The sequence below is a fragment of the Camelus bactrianus genome, chromosome 12 (assembly GCF_048773025.1).
Source record: "Camelus bactrianus isolate YW-2024 breed Bactrian camel chromosome 12, ASM4877302v1, whole genome shotgun sequence".
Taxonomy (NCBI): domain Eukaryota; kingdom Metazoa; phylum Chordata; class Mammalia; order Artiodactyla; family Camelidae; genus Camelus; species Camelus bactrianus.
In genome coordinates, this window is record NC_133550.1 from 65,551,838 (window position 1) to 65,571,621 (window position 19,784).

The 19,784-nt window shown below is 48.7% G+C and overlaps 1 protein-coding gene across 1 annotated transcript in view; it reads right to left on the reverse strand.

Moving 5' to 3' along the window:
- EFCAB6 (EF-hand calcium binding domain 6) overlaps positions 1–19,784 on the reverse strand; it is a 207,698-nt gene that overhangs the window by 60,643 nt on the left and 127,271 nt on the right. The window contains exons 18-21 of the mRNA XM_010960181.3: positions 18,471–18,585; positions 16,107–16,240; positions 11,756–11,991; positions 676–772 (exon numbers count right to left, since the gene is read on the reverse strand). Of these exons, the coding sequence (XP_010958483.2) occupies positions 676–772; positions 11,756–11,991; positions 16,107–16,240; positions 18,471–18,585 (582 nt within the window). The remainder of the gene's footprint in view (positions 1–675; positions 773–11,755; positions 11,992–16,106; positions 16,241–18,470; positions 18,586–19,784) is intronic.

Sequence of the window (19,784 nt, forward strand, 5' to 3'; positions counted from 1 at the left end):
GATGGGGGCCGGGGAGAGGCAGCCTCGGTGCTTAACAGGACTCGCAGGCGGGACTTGCCATGGGGCACAGGCCACGAGACAGCGAACACAGAAGCAAAGTGACCGAACGAAACAAAGTGGAGACAGTCTTCAAAACAAGGTAAAAATACTTCGGTAAGGCAGTTTATAAATACTTTGTAAAGTGACACTATGGTGTCCGGGTTGCAGTATGAAGCGGCGACCCCACCTCCTAGATTCCAGGATGACCCGGGCTTGCCTTTCGGGTCCACTGTCCACTGTCACTGTTGGAGTGTGTCCACGTGGAGGGCATGTGCCTTCAAAATGTGCTTTCTACCATCTTGGCAGGACAGGAAGAAATACCTCCTTAAATAAAAGTAAGTATGATACCATCTTACATTTTTTCACTTGAATTTTTAATTCCTACCAAACCTGGGATAGAGCCAGGAATTTCTGTCCGTGTCACTCCTCCAATTACTTATTTTTCTAAAGATCAACTGACCTTGACTGAGAATTTCTTTTGAAAACATATTTTAAGACTAAAAGGAGCCACCAAATTGGGTATAAAAAGGTGCTTTCCCATCTCAGCGACTGGAATTAAACAGCTCAGTCATCCCGGTGATCTCAGAATACTGAAGCAGATCTCCTGTCCTTTTAAGGACATCACCATTGTCTTACCTTCGACAAGTCCGACCATCTGGTTTTGGCTTTGGTGACAAGGTGCTGGTGAGCCTGCTCACAGGCCAGCTCTGAATCTGCGACCTTCTGCTTTGGTCTTAAAAGAAAAAAAAATTATAAATAATTCTGTTTAAATTTAATGGACTCATTAATCTCCGCTACCCCAGTTTGTTTCAAAGATACCGTTAAAGTCTGTTACTCACATCTGGTCTAACTTATCTCTTAAAACACAGTCTTATTTCCCCAGCTGCACATTAGGGAAGTCTTCTTAAATTTTGTAAGTCCTTGTTTATTTCCAGATAAATGCTGTTCAACTTTTTCCCACAGTTCACAAAATAAAAAGGGCTTGCTTATTCTCCGAGGGTTAAAAAAAAATATAACATTGTCTTTGGTAGAAAACAACTAAAAACTTTAATTTCTGAAGGTACAAGGCGGAGTCATAACACAGACAGGTTCCGTCTCATCTCATGTTCCAAGACTGGGTTTGTGAGACGTAAAAGGATCAGAATTTTGTTTCCTCACAGACTGCTGGGCGCCGAAGGCACTTTTCAAAAGACTGTGGCAGGGCCACCGTGAGGCACAGTGATGTCAGTGGCTGAAGAAATTTGGGGTGTGCTGGGTTCTTCCACTCACTAAAGCAAATCAGGGGAGCGTGAAACCCTGTAAAAACCATTCGTGACTTCTTCCTCTCTGATTGCTTTGCTCGCAACTGCATTTACTCACAGGCGCGCTGGGTGAGGAGTGCGTCTGGCTGAGAGTGGGAAGGGGACACCTGACCCAGGCCCCACAGGGATCCTTGCATGAATTTCTCCTCAAGGGAACCCGTAAAACCAGGGTGGGGAGGACAGCAAACAAGCCCTAGCCCGCCCTTTTAAAGAAATATTATTTACGTTCCAACGTTCCTTATTAAGGAAAAAAAATCTAGTCAACCAGCAGGCTGCCAGGTGAGAAAATGCAGGAGTTTGTATTTTCCAGACCACGGCGGTCAAGGGCGTACGTGATCCCCAAGACGTGATGCTTTGCATCCGACCCTCTGTGTGTGACACCGGGAGGGGAGCCCTGTGTGGGTTTGTGGCCTCCGTGAGCTCCGTGACCCGTCGGGCTGCAACTGTCGGTCACCTGCCATGAAGGATCTGAGTTTTCTTAGCAACGCTGGCATTGCTACCCCACTTCGCAAAAGGGGATGCTGTGGTTTAGAGAGGTTGGGTAGGCAGCCAAAACTGCAACGTCAGTACCAGGGGTCCTGGCCCTCAAACTCGGGGCCCTCTGATGGCAGAGGCCAGCCTTTCTCCCTACCATTTTCATTCCACCTACATCTCCAGTTCTGTACCCACCCCCCTCTAACTTCACTCCTCGGAGGAAAGGATCCGTTAGACGGTACATTTCACGGAGGTGAGGCCGCCTTTGGTTCTTAAGCGCTGAGGATCTTCTCAGTTTACGTTTCTATTTCAGTTCAACAAATGCAGTCTTGCCTGAGCGCTGATGGAGCGCCAGGCACCGTGCGCGGCCCTGGAGGGTGAAGCCTGCCGCCTCCGCCTGCCGGAGGACATTCCTCCGCCACCCCACAGTTAAAGCAGACAGCAAGCCCGGGAACAGCAACCAGAACCAACCAATCAGGAGGTAACAGCTGCTCTTCGTGGGCCTCCTCCTTCACTTCCCTTCTAAGAAACGGTGGGGCTCTCAGACAGCGATCCTGGACACCCCTCAAATTCCCTGATGACCGACAGAGCTCAGTAACCCCTGGTCACTGAGAATGTGGCGGCTCTCCTGACCCCAGAAACCCGCACTGTGCTGTTGACCCGTGTGTCACGTAGAAAGGGTCTTGTTCAGAGCAACGCTTCCTTGGTGAATTACACGAACTGTGGTTTGGAAAACAAAAATTCTCGCATTTCCTCAGTGGGCAGGGGCTGAGGGCCCGCTGCAGACTGGGCAGGATCTCCTCCCTCTTCCCATGCTGCTGCTGACGTGGACCAGACAGGGTCGTGCCCGTTTTGTTTCCTCCCCAGGCAGGTGACAGCCCATGGGGGACCCAGGTGAACTGTGGCTGGCACACCTCCCCCGATTGAGCCTCCCCCATCTTGATTCACCAGGGGCTTCTGTCTTGGGGTGTTTTGTTGCCTACTCTGCTACATGTGACCCTGTTAACCATCTCTGTCTTCTCCAGTCGCCTTTGTGACGCTGCAGTTTAAATGACACCCTGGGTGGGAACACCCTCCCCAGGGCCCAGCGAACGTGCGCCCCGAGTCAGTGAGGCTTTCCCGCTCTGCCTGCCCCCCGCCCTCGATGACTCCTCCTTTCTCTTCCCACCCAAAGTTTACTAACTCTCCTGAGAGGTCACCCTTCTCATGTCCCCAGCTCCCACCCCGACGCTGCTTACCACACCTCTGTACCACCAGCACGGTAACCTCACCTGCTCCTCCGTTCCAACTCTCTCCAACTGCCTACCGGACCTCACAGAATCATGGAATTTCAAGGGTGGGAAGGGATCCAAAGATCAAGTGGTCTCCTCCCCTACTGCTCCTTTACCACTAAGGCTTTGGAGGGTTGGGAGGATGATGTTGCACAGTCACAACTACTGCCTTAAAGGACTGTAGATCCTAATGATGCACAGTTCCCTGCCTTCACCGTCAGGGTCCTCCTAAATCCACCTGTACCCAGAGGACTCACCTGGACTTCCCCTAAGAGGATGGCAGTCCTGAGAGGCATGTTCTATCTCTGCAAAGTCAACTCACTATCAAACTGATCTCACTATCTAAACATGTATCCTCAACTCCACATCTCCTCTCGGCCATAAGGCGTGGTTAGTTTCCTTAGTGGCCCATGCTCAAATCAGGGACTTCTACTGATTTCCCATTCATTGCCCCCCCCCCGTCCCATTTCACATCCTTGTCTCCTCTAGAGAGATCAGAAGGGTTTTCTATGGCCTTTTCCAGAAGCTACTTATTTCCTCTCCTACTGCCTGCCTCTTTAGAGCTTGACAAGATCCCGCCTTCCCACCAGCCAGTCTGTCAGTCACAGACACATATGAACTCTTACTACGTGCTGCTCCAGGTCCTACAACCACAGTGATGAGCAAGGCGGACAGAACCCGTGTCCTCAAGGAGCTCATCCTGTGATGGTGGGAACGTGCAGTAAACACATGAAAAATAAGCAAACCAAACAACTTCAGATACTGAATGTGACCAAGAGTGAAGAACCAAGGCAGGGTTGGGGGCACTTTGGCTAAGAAGGCCAGAGAGCGATTCCCTGAGACACGCATGATGCAGAGGTGCTGTGTGATCTTGGGGAACAGTATTCCAGGCAGGGTAAGAGTCCTGAGATGTGCTTTCAGTCCCAGTTAAGGTGGAGTGGGCCAAGTTCATCCTCTCTCTTTCGCTGATTACTTCTAAAAACTCCAGAGAGGATACAAAGAGTAACTCTCTGAGGACACTAAACAGTGAGTAACAGGAGGATGATGGAGAGGGAAGTCAAAACCTGAAGAATGACTTACACAGTGATGAGTTTCACTGGGTTTTTTTCCTCCCATGTTCACAGCTTAAGGACTGCTTAAGGGCAGCCCTAATTCTGGAACTGTGCAGTGGAAGTGGACAGAGAAAGACCCCAAAGAAAGCCTACTCTTTTGACCAAAGAACTACACAGGTGAGACCCTGAAGTACAAAGAGTATGGGGGGGGGTCCCCCATTTTGTCTCTTTTTATTGCCCAATTCCCTATCTGAGGGAAGCCCAGTTACAAAGCTGCACTCCTGTGATGGTGCCAGCAATGGTATTGGCCCAGTCAGTACCCAAAGCTGAAATTCTTCTCTCTAATCAGAGGAAATGGTAAAAGGGGTCCCTGCGTTCAAGGTGGCTTGGAGGAATCCCCATTATTTTCTCTCTCTCTTTTTTTCTTTAATCGTGTTGCCTGGGAGGTGGACCCAGTCATGAGAAGCACTCAACAGCACAGACAGACTAAGACCTAGGATTTTTCAACCAGAAGACCAAAAACAGGGCCTCCTGGGTGCTGGAGTGTGTGGGGAGAAATCACAGAGAGGAGAGAGCCTGAAAAAGGGATGCCCAGATGCAGAGAAGCTCCAGGGGCACCTCTGACGTGCACGTATGTGAAGCTAACCCAAAGCAGCACAGCGAACGCTTTGAGAACTTGACTACAGCGCAGTTAAGATGGGCTCCTGGGTGCGGCACTCGTGGGCTGACCGGATAGGGCGACAATGGCTTTGAACACTAAACTGACATGGAAACCATGGGAGGCAGGTCGGGACTTGTGTTCTGAAACTAACTGGACTGACTGCCTGCTTTAAAAGTAAATAAATAAATCAGCACACTGTCAGGGATTTGAACAGGACCAGCGTGTCACAATACAATACTAAACCTGTCCATGATACAGTCCAAAATTACTCAGGATACCAAGAACGAGAAAAATCTCCACAATTTTCAAGATAAAAGACAACAGGCACCACCTCCAAGATAACCCAGATGTTGAAACGATCGTATTTTAAAGCTGCTGTTATAACCATAACTAAGAGTAAACATCCTTGAAATAAATGGAAAGACAAGTTCTGAGCAAAGAAGTAGTTTAACAAAGAACCAAGTGGAAACTTCAGAAATGGAAAATACAACAACTGAAATAAAATTTTCACTGGATTGGCTCAATGACAGAATAGAGATGACAGAGGAGTGAGTCAGTGAGCTTGATAACAGATGACTAGAAATTATCTAATCTGATCAACAGAAAAAAAAAATATCCCCAACTTTACAGATTCAAGAAGTTCAGCAAACCTCAAAAACATAAACTCAAAGAAAATCACGCTCAAAACACATCAAACAAAAACTACTGAAAACCAAAGATAAAATATGTTGAAAGCAACCTGAGAAAAATGACACATTACATACAGGGGAATTACCATTTGGATGATGGCAGATACCTCACCACACACCATGGAGGCCAGAAGACAATGGAACAACATCTGAAAAGTGATCAACAAAAGAACTGTCAACCCAGAATTCTCTATCCAGCAAAATCAATCAATCAACCAATCAATCAATCAATCAATCAAATCAAATCAAATCAAATCTGATAGGAATGAAGGAGCAATGAAGATATTCTTAATGAAGGAAAATTAAGGTAATTTGTCTCCAGTGGACCTTCTCTAAAAGACAGGCTAAAGGAAGTTCTTCAGGGGAAGGAAAATGATAGCCAAGAGAAACTTGGAACTTCAGAAATAAAGGGAGAGAAGCATAAATGGTAAATACAAACACGGTTTTTCTCAGAATTTCAAAATACATAAAGCAAAAGTTGATAGACATGTAAGGGGAAATATGACAAATACAAAATAACTGGGAGACTTCAACACTCCCCTCTTAGTAATGGATGGAACAAACAGACAGAAAATAAACAAGAATCTCCAAGACCTGAACACTATCAACCAACTTGATCTTACTGACATTTATAGAACATTCCACCCAACAACAGCCAAATACAAATTCTTTCCAAGTATACATGGAATATTCACCAAGATAGACCATTTCTAGGGTCATAAAACAAACATCAACAAATTTAAAAGAATTAAAATCATACAAAGTATGTTGTCTAAACTTAACAGAATTAAACCAGAAATCAGTAACAGAAAGATCATTGGAAACCATGGAAATATTTTGAAATTAAAAAGCATACTTCTAAATAATCCATGGTTTTAAAAGGAAGTCTAAAAGTAGATTATGAAATATTTTGAACTGAATGAAAAAAAACTACAAAGTATCCAAATTTATGAAATGCAGCTAAATCAGGGCCTACAAGGAAACTGACAGCATTAAGGGATTATATTAGAAAAGAAAGCACTCAAATAAAACAATCTGAGTTTCCAGCCTAAGAAAATTAAAACAAAGAGCAAACTATAGTTGACCCTTGCACAACACAGGTTTGGACTGCATGGGTTCAAATTTGCCAATTTTTTCAATAAATATACTGGAAAAATTTTTTGGAGATTTGTAGCAATTTGAAAAAACTCACAGATGGACTGCGTAGTCTAGAAATATTTTAAAAATTAAGAAAAAGGTGTGTCATGAGTGCATAAAATATACATAGATATTGGTCTATCCTTACATGGGCATAAAGGGAGTGGTATTTAATATAAAGTTAGTCAGGGAGGGTATAGCTCAAGCAGTAGAGTGTGTGCTTAGCATGCAGGAGGTCCTGGGTTCAATCCTCAGTACCTCCTCTAAAAATAAATAAACCTAATTACCTCTCCCAGCCCCATCAAAATAAAACAAATAATACAATGGTAAATAAGTAAAACATTTAAAAAATTAATAATGTGTTAGTTTTCTTACTGTTTTATAACTTTTCTTTCAAAGAATTACATTACTGTACAGTACGCACCCCCTCAATTGGAGAAACCGTGTATCAGCCTATCAATACAGGTTAAGTGTTTTCTTCAAAGTAACAATGTTTCCAATCCAGTATGATGAATATGACTGTAATGCTGATTGCCATGAAAATTTTATAATGATTTATTCACTAGCTTGTAGGTGAGGCTGCCATGAAGCAACTGAATTGATTCCACTAGGCGACCATACGGCAATCGTACGGTGCTTCTTCATTATCAGTGCAGGAATCATTACACCTGAAAACAAATATGAATTTCTTTCTTCACATAACCTTTTCATTTCTGATGTCCAGTGTTAGTAGTACACATATCACCTACAGCGTTTTGTGTTGTGTCAGACAATGTGGCTATGGGAGCTGACAGACGATTCATCTCGTACAAAGACAACGGGAACTTACAGTATCGATAAATACAGCACAGTACTGAAAATGTATTTTCTCTCTCTTATGATTTTCTTAGTAACATTTTCTTTTCTCTAGCTTGCTTTATTGTAAGAATATAGTACATAATACATATAACATACAAAATATGTGTTAACTGATTTTATGTTATCAGTAAGGCTTCCAGTTAACAGCAAACTATCAGTAATTAAGTTTTTGGGGGAGTCAAAAATTATACACAGATTTTCAACTGTGCAGGGTGTCAGTGCCCCAACTCTGTGTTGTTCAAGGATCAACTTATACTCAAAGCAAGAAAAAAGCAGAAAATAACAAAGACGAGAGATCAATGAAATTGAAACAATAGGAAAAAACTGATGAAACAAAAAGCATGGTTTTTTGAAAATGTCAATAAAATTAATAAACCTTTAGTTAAATCAATCAAAAAAGGAGAGAAGACATCAACTACCAATATCAGAAATGAAAGAAAGGATATTGCTGAAGACCCCATAGATATTAAAGGAACAGTAAGGGAATACTATGGCCAACTTCATCCCCATGAATTTAACAACTTAGACAAAAATGGATCAGTATCTTAAAAGACACAAACTAATAAAACTCATTCAGGAATAGAATAGAAATTCATTCAGGAAGGAACAGAAACCTTGAATGATCCTGCAACTATTAAATTAAATAGATTTATACTTAAAATCCTTCTGACAAAGGAAACTCCAGGACCTGATCATTTCATTGGTGAATTCTATCAAACATTTAAGGAAGAGATAACAATTCTGCATGATCCAGAAAATAGAAAGAGAGTGGCATTCCTGACTTTCATTCTTTCCTAGAGGTCTCCCAAAAAAACAACCAAAATATATTTACTTTCTTTATGAAATAAAACTCATTCTATCTTGCAATTGCCAGATGGGTCCATTGAACCCTCTTAGATGACGATACGTCATGGGGTCTTAGTGATCTTGATTTTAATTTACTAGATCTATTTCATTATCCTAAGAAATAGTCAATCATTACTCATGAATTATTTCCAGTTATGCTGAAAAAAAAAAAGAGACTGAAATAGTAAGAAGGAAATTAAAAATGATGGAATCTCCTAGCAGGATGCTACGATATTGAAATGAACCACCACTACGTCACCTTTCAGTTTTCTGATTGCACCGTCCAGAGTGTCACAGCATCTTTCAAGAAGGTGTAACTGAAGACAGTGACACCATCCTTGCAGTCGAATGTTAGACTCACTGAACGTAGTGGAAAATTCAGAATTCTTATCTCGTGTCCAAACGGCAAAGGAAGAACACTGAGAACGGAGATGTTTCACAATTGTTAGACTAACCAGAGGACGATAAGACAAATCCCTTGATGAGTGAATGACATACGTCTAAGAACAAGAGGGAAACGTGTTACTTACTTTCAGTCATTCATCAGGAGGGACTTGATCATACACTGTTTTGCGACAATTAGACCATCTGATTTTGCTAAAAGGACCCTCGACAGTATTCTTTCATCTTTTATGACATACATGTACCAACATGTACTTGATGGGGGCTGTCAGAAGATCAATGGACGAGGCCCGAGTGTTTTAAACAAGGGAATCGACTGGAAGGGAATAGATGACGTAAATGAAACAGGCCTTTGGACCAATCATTCTAACTGGTATTTATACAACTAAAGACAAAGATGCTTTGTAGTTATGATGCAAACAAGATGGTCTTTCTCTCTTCAGCAAACTTATAAACCTTCAAAATTTTCAAAAGTATTGCGTTTTGATGATGTGAGTGGAAAACAAAGGCCCAGAAGGCAGAAGGGCCCAGCTGAGAGGGCAGGATGGCTTCCAGAAAGGGATGGCGTCCACGTGTGGCTGGTGGAGAAAAGTGAGGCTGGGGAGGGTGAGAAGTCGAGCTCTCCCTGCAGAGAAAGCGGCCCCTCCCAGCAGGCGTCCTGAGGTCCATCTCTGCCCCACCACCCATCACCTGGGTCCCTCTGGACGAGCCTTTAACTCTTCTCTAGACCCCAATCCTTCGTCTGCAAAGTCAGGGAGAAATGCCTCCTTGAAGGGCTGCTGGGTATTAAAAGACACATCTTCACAAAGCACAGGTTCGGCGTCGGGCCCTGGGGAGGCGTGGCTCTGAGGCAGCGCCTTCGCTGGGGGCTAAGAGCTCTGTCTCCACCGGACCCTTGGAGCCCAAGCTGGGTCTCTCTGGGATCCAGCTCTCTTCCTCGACGTCCATCCTCTCCTCTGGGGCTGCTGAAGGAAGTGAGCCTCCGCGTTCCACGGTATAAAATCTTCTCCGGCCCACCGACAGAAGATGAACTCCTCAGCCGGGCACTCAGGCGGGGTCACGGCGGTCCCTCGACCCTCCGCGTGCAGACCACCTCTCCCCTGCGCATGCGCTTCTGCACCCGCATGCTCCGCCCACTTCCTGAGTGGGTCCCACATTCCAGCATTTATGGTTTTGCAAATGCTCTTCGCTGGCCTTGAACCACCGTCTGGTAACCTGCACGTGCAAACTCCCACTCCCACCTCAGGGTCCAGCTGAAATGTTCCTCTTTCTTGTGCGCCTCAAGCAGGCTCCGCCTCTCCCCTCCCTGCGGCACTTCAGGCATCCCTGTGTCTCAGTGTGGCTCTTTATTTTTGTTCCTGCCCCGACCCCTCAAAGGGTGTGGTCGTCTTATCATCCTTGTACCACCGAGTCAGGGGGCACCATCCAGAACCTCAGTAAATGTTCAATGAGCAAACAAATGAATACATATAAGAAGGCTGAGTCATTTGAATGGAAGATTGCACTTTGTGTTGAAATTTTCCATGTTCATTCTGCATACATTCTCCAGAAAATTCTTTCCGAAGGATTTTTTTTTGTTTTGTTTTAATGTTAAGCAATCAAGTCTCTTACTGAAGCTCCTCAGAACGTGAGCAATTGGAAGCAGGTGTCCCACTCACGTGTTGTATGATGGTTTCATTTGGAGACTACAGTCTTTTTCTTTCTTGCTGGCTTTTTCTTTTAAGTATAGACAAAATAAAACCAGCAAATTCAAGGGGAAAGATTCAAGTGCAGGATCAGAGGGCCCCTGAAGCCCAGCCAAGTGTCACATGGTCTGGCCCAGTGACAGGGGCTTCTAGGGGCTCCACCTCCAGGGGGCTGCGCTTGCATGGTGGGAGGGGCGCTGGCCTGCAGCCTCCGAGGGTTGGGAGTGCCTCAAGGGCAGAATGCCCCAGTGAATGTCGCTACCGCGCTGTATCAGAAAACACACCCAATGCTATCACAGGGGATGGTGATGTTCCAAAAAATATTAATAGTGTGCTTACACTAATCAGTAAGAGAGCGGCTCACGTATGTCAACAAATCTCAATGGGGAGCCCATGTGACAGGTACCAGGTTAGATGGCGGCCCTGTTACTGCGTCAAGGAACGGATGCTCTTACTGAGAGAGGCCAAAGAGACACACAGAGTCACAGCTCCGCTGGATGCAGAGTCTCCTCCTATGTCAGTGAGGCTGGCAGGAGGTGGCCAGGGGTCTGGGAGATGGGGTACTGCCTGGGAAGGGGCTGAAAGGGGTCCCTGCATCTCCCAAAGCAGCTGGCACTGCTGATTCCAGATTTACAAAAGTAAAAATATGCAAGTACATGTATGTATTGCTGTGCATAGAAAACAGACTGAAATGACACTCGGTTTCCATCAATTACCATACCATGTTCTGTGGGTCCCCAGTTCCCCCCATCGCCCAGGTTAACTGTTTGGTGCCTGGAGGAAGATCATGTGTTCCCTTGACAAGCACCCATGCATAGCCCTCAGTGGGTGCCTGTGAAAGAGCCCCAGCTCAGACAGAGGGCAGTGTGCCAAGAGGTCCTGGAAGACCGAGCAACACACGTACACCTCTGACCCAATGTTCACAAAGAGAAAAACATCTACGTACATGTATATATCTATGAGCAAAGAAAACAGACTGATGGGGAGGGGACAGCTCAGTGGTGGAGCGCATGCCTAGCATGCACAAGGTCCTGGGTTCAACCCGCAGTACCTCCCCTGGAAAAAATCAATAAATAAACTTAATTATCTGCCCTTGAAAACAAAAAACAAAAAAAGAAAAAAAAAGGGGGGATGATACACAGTGAGACAGAAAACTGACACTCACAGGTGGTTAGGTCAGGGGTATCTTCCAACCTGTTTCTGTATTTTCTAGGCTTTCTACACCGAATGCATGCTCCTGAATGTGTTTCCCCTTGAATTACGGAAAAGACAAAATAAACAGCGCCTGGGAGGCAACCGCACCCTCTGTGCCCCTCCGCCGACCTGTGCTGCCCTCTCACCTGATGAGTCTCTGAGGCGCGTCATCCTCTTCTTGGAAGGGTCTCTTCTCACACAAGTTGCAAAACTCCCGGAAGTTTAAGGTGGCGCTGAGCCTCAAGCCGAGGAGGCCCAGGAAGCGCTCGAACTCCTCGTCCTTCAGGTTGAGGAGCAGGTGCAGCAGCAGCCGGCGGAGGTCACGCATGTTGACGATGCCGTCCCTGTCGGTGTCGATCTTAAAGAAGGCCGAGTAGGGGTTCTGAGGACGAGACGCATGCGTCAGAGCCTGTCCCCTGAGCCTGATGACAAACATGCCCCTGGGCGTGGACTCACCCCCCACATGAGGACAGGGCCGTGTTTCCACTGTGGCTTTTTGGAGATGTCACTACTCCAGGAATAGCCTTGCCATGATTTGCTTTCCCCCCCGAAATTACGAGCTCTGTTCTCAGGTGCCCTCGTTTAATGCAAAGAGTTCAGGAAAAGGGACAAGAAAGGCTTTTCTTTCCCTTCTGCTCCCTCAGCTTGTGCTACCAGAATGAAGGACGAATACGCTGGAACTTTCCAGTATAATCAAAAATCCCGCTCTTGATGCTTTTACACAACTTTCACCATGTTTGGCAACTTCTGTCTACAGGAAAACAGCTGCAGTGCTGAAGGCACCCCGAGGAGCCCACTGGAGGCCGGCCCTGGTTTGTTGCCAGTGCGGGGGCCCCACCTGCCGGGGGTCCACCTCTGCGTCAGGGAGGTCTGACTGCATGATGGTGCCCCTCCTGCATACGGAGAAACAGGCCTGCAGGGAACCTGCCTGGGGCTGGGCTGCACGGCTCAGGGCACACCCTGGACGCAGACTGCTTAGGGTCAAACCCCAGCTCTGCTGGCACTTAGAGTTACAGAGGGCAAGCTATTTAACCGCAGCAGGCTTCTGGTCTGTAACTCGGGGAGTCCCTGCCTCCTGGGGTGGTTGTGAGGGCTGAATATGCTACCGAGGCAAAGCACTTAGGAGGCGCCTGGCCAAGTCTCTGCAAGCGCTCTAAAATGTTGTTTGTTGCTATTACTGTTGCTTGAGGTCATACAGCGAGCGCCCGGCAGTCAGATTTGAAGCGGGATTTGAACCATGTCTGGGTCAGCTCCCTTGCTTCCTTACGCATGCTTCCCGTGTCTCAGGCTTGAAGAGCTGCTGCTGTGGTCCCAGCACCCCTGGCCCCACCAGCACCGATGCAGTCCCACCCAGGGGTCTGTCTGGCTACCTGAATCTCAGTCTTTGACTTCCCAGCATGAAGTCTCCTGATTTTATTGGAGTCAATCTAATGTTATTTCAATTCCTGGCCATGACATTTACTAGATACGTGGCTTTTTAAGTTTCTCCCCATCTCTGACCGTCAGTTTCTTCATCTATAAAATGGAAACACTAATGCCTACCTGGTAGGGTGGATGTGGGAAGTAAACCAACTGCGGCCTGGTATGTAAACCTTCCAGTTCACTGCCTGGCATGTAAAGTGAAGTCTGTTATTCATTCGACAAACACACGCTGATTACCTATTGTGTGGCGGGCACCGTGGCAGTCAGTTGTGTTATTGCGGTGAATGATTCAGGACAACTGGGGCCTGAACATCTCATGGAATCACACATCCACACGCACCGCACGCTGGGAGAGGATGGACAGCCCATATCTCCCCGCAGACGTGAAGGGCCAGAAAAGGGACCAAACCAAAGGACCAAGGGGGCTTAAGAAAGTCCAGGGCTTATGTAGGAGTTAGCTGGTCACGGAGGGAGGAGTGACAACCCAGACAAAGACAGGAAGGGGAGGAAGGCACTGGCTGGATGTGATGGGAGGAGGAGAGGGGTGGAGATGCGGCCAGAGAGGAGAGCCTGGCCGGCGTAGAGCCGGGGCTGAGGCACGATGGGGGCTCATCCTAGAGAAAGGGGACGCTCTGACCAGAGCTGTGTGCTGGGACCACCTTGCAGGGCCAGGTGTCCAAGACAGACTGTGAAGGAAAACTGCAGTCCCAAAAGTGTATGCAGAGAATGGTCCTATTTGTGTGGGGGTTTTTTTTGACCTTGTTTGTATTTAGAAATATATATGAATCCATGCACACGTGCCTGAACCTGCACAGACACGGTCCAGAGGGTGAGGCTGAAGGAACGCCCACGGGCACCTGTCCCCAGGTCATGTCCCCAGCCCACCCAGGGAGTCTCTGTGCCTGCCTTCCTCAGAGTCAAGGAGACAGATGTCCCTTGTTTGGTCACAAGGAATTATTTCCTTCAGCTGTTCCTGGACTTTGCTTGGCCTGGGCTGTGAGGGCAAGACTAACTCCGTAAACCTAACTGTGCTGAGATGGACTCACATGGCTACAAAATTACTGGGTCAACAGCAGCAGCAGCAGCAACAAAGGCATTTTCAACTAATATAAAATCGTTTTGTCGTTATTGATGGAGAGAGATAGTCAAGAATTTCTCACGAACACGGACCCAATAAAGTAAATAAAGTGACTGTACCTTCCCACTCAAAAGTCAAGACCCACGCTTTGCCCCGTTTACAACCCTGCAGGGAACCCGGGTGTCCCACATCCTGGGCTGCACCACGCGAACCTGGCAATTAGGGGTGCACGTCTCTGTCTCGCCCACCAGGTCATAAGTGCTTTGCAGACTAGAGTGGGTGTTGGTGAATGTTTATTCAATCAGTTCATGATTTAATTATTTAGAATAATGACCATCTTTGGAAACAAGGGACGTATGTGTGTTGTAAGCAAGGTGCACTGTAATAAAGGTAGGAAGGTAATTCCTACCTTCCTGTCAGCGTCCCACTGGGAAAGGTGGGAGGAGGAGGGGGGAGGGAGGGGCCAGGACGAGGGGTCTGGGTTGCGATGGATGAGGCGGCAGGAAAAGGCAGCAGCGGCCGGTGGCCACTCCAGCCCCCTCTCCTGGCGCAGAGGGACAGAGGGACTGTGCTCCCCGCACCTCTGCTCCCACTTCTAGCCTCTCCCACCCCGACCCCGCCAGGCTTTCCTTCCTCAGAGCCAGGCACTCCACCCACTAAAAGACCTCTGCCTGCACCCTGCTCTTCTCAACTGGGCATCACGTCAGATTAAATAGCGAGGCCCAACCCTCTCCATGTCTGCTCATGGCGGCTGTAGTTTTTCAAACTGAGAATTAGGACGCACGGTCTGATGGCTGGACAGAATAGTCAAAGCCAGAACCATCCTGCAAATCCCAGCCAGAGAGTCATCGTAAGTTTATCCATTTTAAAATAGACGCTCGTTAAGCAAAATGGATCTCCAATTGGCAGCCAGTGTGGGGAAGATGTTTCAGAGCACAGCAAACTGGAGCTGCCCCAGCCCTGGGGCTGGTTCCTCCCCCTGCGCACTCCCCACCTCTACTCCCCTGGACTCACCCCATCCTTGCCTCCCCAGGTGTTTGCTCCTGCTCACCCTGGGGTCTCCGTGCCCTGGTCAGGACACTATTAGCTCCCTTGTGCCCTCTACCTCATTTTGTAGCTAATGTGGTCAGCTCATCAAATTGATCTTCCTTCCCACTTTAATGACCCTCTTTTACTTCTTAACACAAAAACACTTGAGGTCATTCTGCACCTGCCTGTGTGTTTGAATGGCTGCTCTTCCTCCTGTCTTACCCGTTACAACATCCACATGCAACCCACACCTCGGTCATACAGAGCTGTGTGAGCTTTCCACCAAAGTCCACGCCCTGCTGCCACCCCCTTGAGCAAGCCCACTCTTCTGAGGTTTGCTCCCTTCTTTTTCTGGTCAGCACATGCTGAGGGTTTAAGATTTGGTTCAGCAGTCACCTCCTCCAGGAAGCCCTCCTTAACGGTCTTTGTCCCTGTGCCCCCGCAGCACACTACCGGCCCCTCTACCGGACAGCCAGTCAGGATGTGTCTGAATTGTCAGCTGACCGTCTGTGTCTTGGGCTGGATGGAGCTCCCCGAGCAGGCCTCTCATCCTTCACGCCCAGCTTGTAGCAGAGATCCCAGCATCTCGTCAGTACGTGATGCCTGTCTGGTGAGTGCAGAAATGGAGCGGAAGGAATGGCTGAAAGGATCCTGAATTTGCTTTAACTTGGGCTGTCACGCCCCTGCCCACCTCCCCTTCTTGTGAGGAGGGTCGCCTTACTTCTCCAAGGCTTTTGAGAGGCAGAAGGCAGACCCAGCAAAGTGACAGGAGGGAAGAGCCTCAGGGAGGGGAGGGAACCCGGAGACAAGCCCCCGCCCCGGGAAGGGGAGAAGGGGTAGGCCCAAGGCTCCCGAGGGAGCGCTCTGTGCCCGGGCCCCGGGAGTCACGCCCACGGCGGCTGAACCAGTGTGCACAGGGAGGGGGCGGGGGGTCCAGAGAAGCCGAGCAGCTGCGAGTCATACTTTACCCGGAAGGACTCCTTCATTCTCGGCGGGAACTGCTTCAGGCAGTCCTCAGCAGTTATAAAGTAGCTGTCCGAGCCGCCTTTTGAGAGAACTGGAGTCCGAGATGGAGTCACTTTCGGCCAATTCATTTTAGAATCTGAAACAATGCCATAAACCAGAAGACTTCCATCAGGGGCGCAAACACCTCTTGCTGTCTGTTTCGACACTTGACTTGTGTCCCCAGTCCTGGTAGAACACTACACAGGCATTCGGCCCTGCGGACTGAGCACAGCCTGAACTTTGTTCTGATCTGGTGTCTCCCATCATCACAAGAAGAACTTGTTCTCCAGACTGTCGGGGGGCCGTGCTCCCATCCGGCACGTCTCCTCGTCTGGCTTCTCCATCCTCCCTCCAGGGCAGGGACTATGTCTCGTCCATCTCTCTGTCTCAGAGGCAGAGAGTGAGGATTCCTGCTCTGTTTCCTAGAATCATGTCCTAAACACAGGAGTGTGTGAGCAGGCACCACTCATTAATCCTCCCAACCGTCTATCTGCTAGATGCTGCGCTACCGGCCCCCTACACTTCCTGGCCCTCTAAACACCCCTCAGAGGTAGAGTCTCCTCTTATGCCTGGTTTATACACGAGGAAACCTATTAATAGCCCATCCACACCTGAGGAGAGGAAGGCTCGGCTTTCCCAGGGTCACAGAGCTCGCGACAGCACAGCTGAATCCAAAGCCCAGCTGGTTAACTGCTGCATCTGGCCCTCTTCCTCCCTTAAAACTGAGGAAGGAAGTGTAACCTCTACTTAAACATCAACCCATTTCCCGCAGGTCGTGATGACCGGAGTGCGGCCCTGTCTGAAGCCAGGCCACAAGCTTGGGACTTGGTTTTGGACGTGTGCTCTGCACACGTTGCAGCCACCTTCTCCCCACTGCTGTGGTTTGCGGGATGGATGCAGGCGGAGCATCTGGAGCTTGTGGGCCTCCGTTAGTCCGGTCTCGAACCTGACCTCGCCTCACCTCTGCCTGGGCTGGGGTGGCCTCCCCTGAGTCTGTTACGCCTGGCAGGTCACACCTCCCCCGATGCCTGATGCCTGTCCTGGGCCGGCCTCAGCATCTGGCCCTGTGCTGGGGGCGCTGACAGAGGACGGAGGAGGAGGGGAAGGAGGGGGAAGAACAGCCAGGGCAGGGAGGAAGCCAGTGTGGCCGACGGCTGCTGCGTCAGGTGCCCGCTCGGTAACAGGCTCACTGCTCCAGGGCCTCAGGCACGTGACCGCTTACTGTGGGCCCCAATCCCTCACCTCTGCAATGGGTGCGCCTGGCACACTGGATGGACTCCCAAAAAGAAATGTGAGCTCCTTTTCCTTCTTTTTATTTTCTATCAAAAAACTTCAAAACATATAGCCAAAGAAAGTGTCAAAATTCTAAAATTCTACAGTTTCTTGTGCTTTTCCAGGGGGTGCAAAACCTCTTTCCCTCTAGGATTGACAAATGAAGTCCGAGGGGATTGGATGGGACCTTCTCTTTTTCCTGGTGGGGAGTCCCAGTGTCTCCATTGAGACCCACCGCGTCTCCTAGGCCAACTTCGGGAGGACGGCAAAATGCAGAGTTCCGGGCTCTGCCCCATCCAGCTTGTGGTGCAATTTATCAGAATAGAAGCATATTCCATCGGCACATATGCATGATTTCTGCAGCCTTTCCAGAGGGTTTATTTGTCCACCTAAATCTCCGTAAGAGTGGAGACGAGAGTGAGGGACCACACAGCCAAAAAGTGAGGGGCTCTCTGGGTGTTGGTCATCTGTCTGCCTGGCGTGTGGCTGGGGGAACAGAATCAGGAGCAGGTGCAAACGGGGGGACCCAGCTTCCAGCCCGGACTGCACTGCACACGATGAATTTCCTGACCACCACTTGGGGTGGGGAGAGGGGAGGGACAGTGGCCGGTGATCTTGGGCATGTCATGGAATCTTTTAGAATCTCTGTGTCCTTATCTGCAAAAAGGGAGGAAGAATATGTGCCTGGCCCGTGCATGCATGGGTGTCATGAATTCCAGATAACCAGCATCTTTTTAGGAGGAAAACCTTAAAAGACATGAGGTGTGATTGGAGAAGGGCAGGCTTGGGAGTGAAGTTTAGAAACCATTTGTGCTCTGAGTTTGCAGACAGCTCTATCAGACAAACTTCTACACTCACAGTTCTGCTGAGTGAGAAACAAAGGGCGAAACACAGTCAGATAAAATTAAACAAATAATGTCTGTTTCCAGTCTTTGAACACATGCCGTTTCAACATCTCTGCTCACACTATTTCAACCCCAGACCCCTGTGGCCCCACTTGGAAAAGCTGGCAGGGCCAAGGGTGGGAGCCTGGTTTGCACTTGGCTGTTAGCTACCTTTAAATCCTGTTGCAAAATCGAGATAACTCATCCCTTCTTTCTTATATCCTAGTTTTGCAGTCAGCAGGGCGTACTGATCGTCGGCCATGGGCATCCCGTTATCTTCCAGCACCTGGCAGGGAAGACAGCGAGGGGAGAGGCTGTTAGGCTGTCCCGGGGTCCCTGTCTGGCCCAGCCTGTGATTGTTGCTCATCTGCCCCCACCCACGGGCGGGGCTGGGTGTCCTGGATCCCGGCTGGTGCAAGGTGTGCTGAGCCAGTGAGTAAACAAAGGCACAGGCTTTGTCGCGTGGCACTCGGGCTGCAGCCCCCATTGCAAAGCTCCCCGTAGGCCGGGCCGGCCGGGCCAGCCGGGCTTTCCAAGTTCACATCTGCTGTGACTACAGCAGCTTTCAAGATTCATAGGTCAGATTTATATTCACATACATCCTAGGCAACACGAACAAAATATAGCAAGGTGGTTTGAGGAGGGAAAACTAGAGTTTTAATTGAGGAGTTTCATTATGGGCCACAGTTTAATCTGCAAGTTACTGTGGCTTTTGCAGGAGGACCCATGGACATCCTTTCCTCCCCTCCTTATGTGAGTCCCTCGCTAAAAGTTATCCGTGACCCCTTCACTTCAGCACATATAATCTGCTGTTTACCAATGGTTTCCATTGGGGGGATGGGGGTGGGGCGTGGGGGCAACCGGGAAGACACACTTCCCTGCATTGCAAACAGCGGAGCAGAATCACCTAGTTGACTCTTCCTAGGAGATGACACCTTCCTAGGAGAAACTGACGGCGGGGCTGTTCAAGGGGCAGGTGGGGCTGGTACCCTTTGCCAATGGCCAGTTAGTCAATGAGCTGGATGGAGCTACCTGCCTGGAGAAGAAGCCCCCAGAAGGGATGCTGCCGGGAATATAGATGCAACAGAAGACACCACCCTGCTGCTCTCAAAGTAGTCACAGCTTAAAGGAGAAAACATGGCTTTCCTTCCAGAAGAGGACACTGAATCACAGTTCAAAATGTGTGTGCATCTGAGAGCCAAAGATGCCCAGGATGGCTGGACTCTCCCAGGACAGGTGCAGGAAGGCTGTCTGGGGGGGCCAAGGCTGGAGCTGGGTTAGGAGAAGGGGTGTACCTGAGAGCTGGGGGCGGGCAGTACACAGGCCAGTGCATGTCAGGGCTTCTGGTGCCACAGGAAGCTGAATGGGGGGAGGGAAGAGGAGGGTGTGATGAGACAGTGCCCACTATCGTCATCATCTTCATCACTATCATTGTCATCCAGTGCCAATACTCCTGCCCATCACCTGCCAGGCATCCTGCTGAGA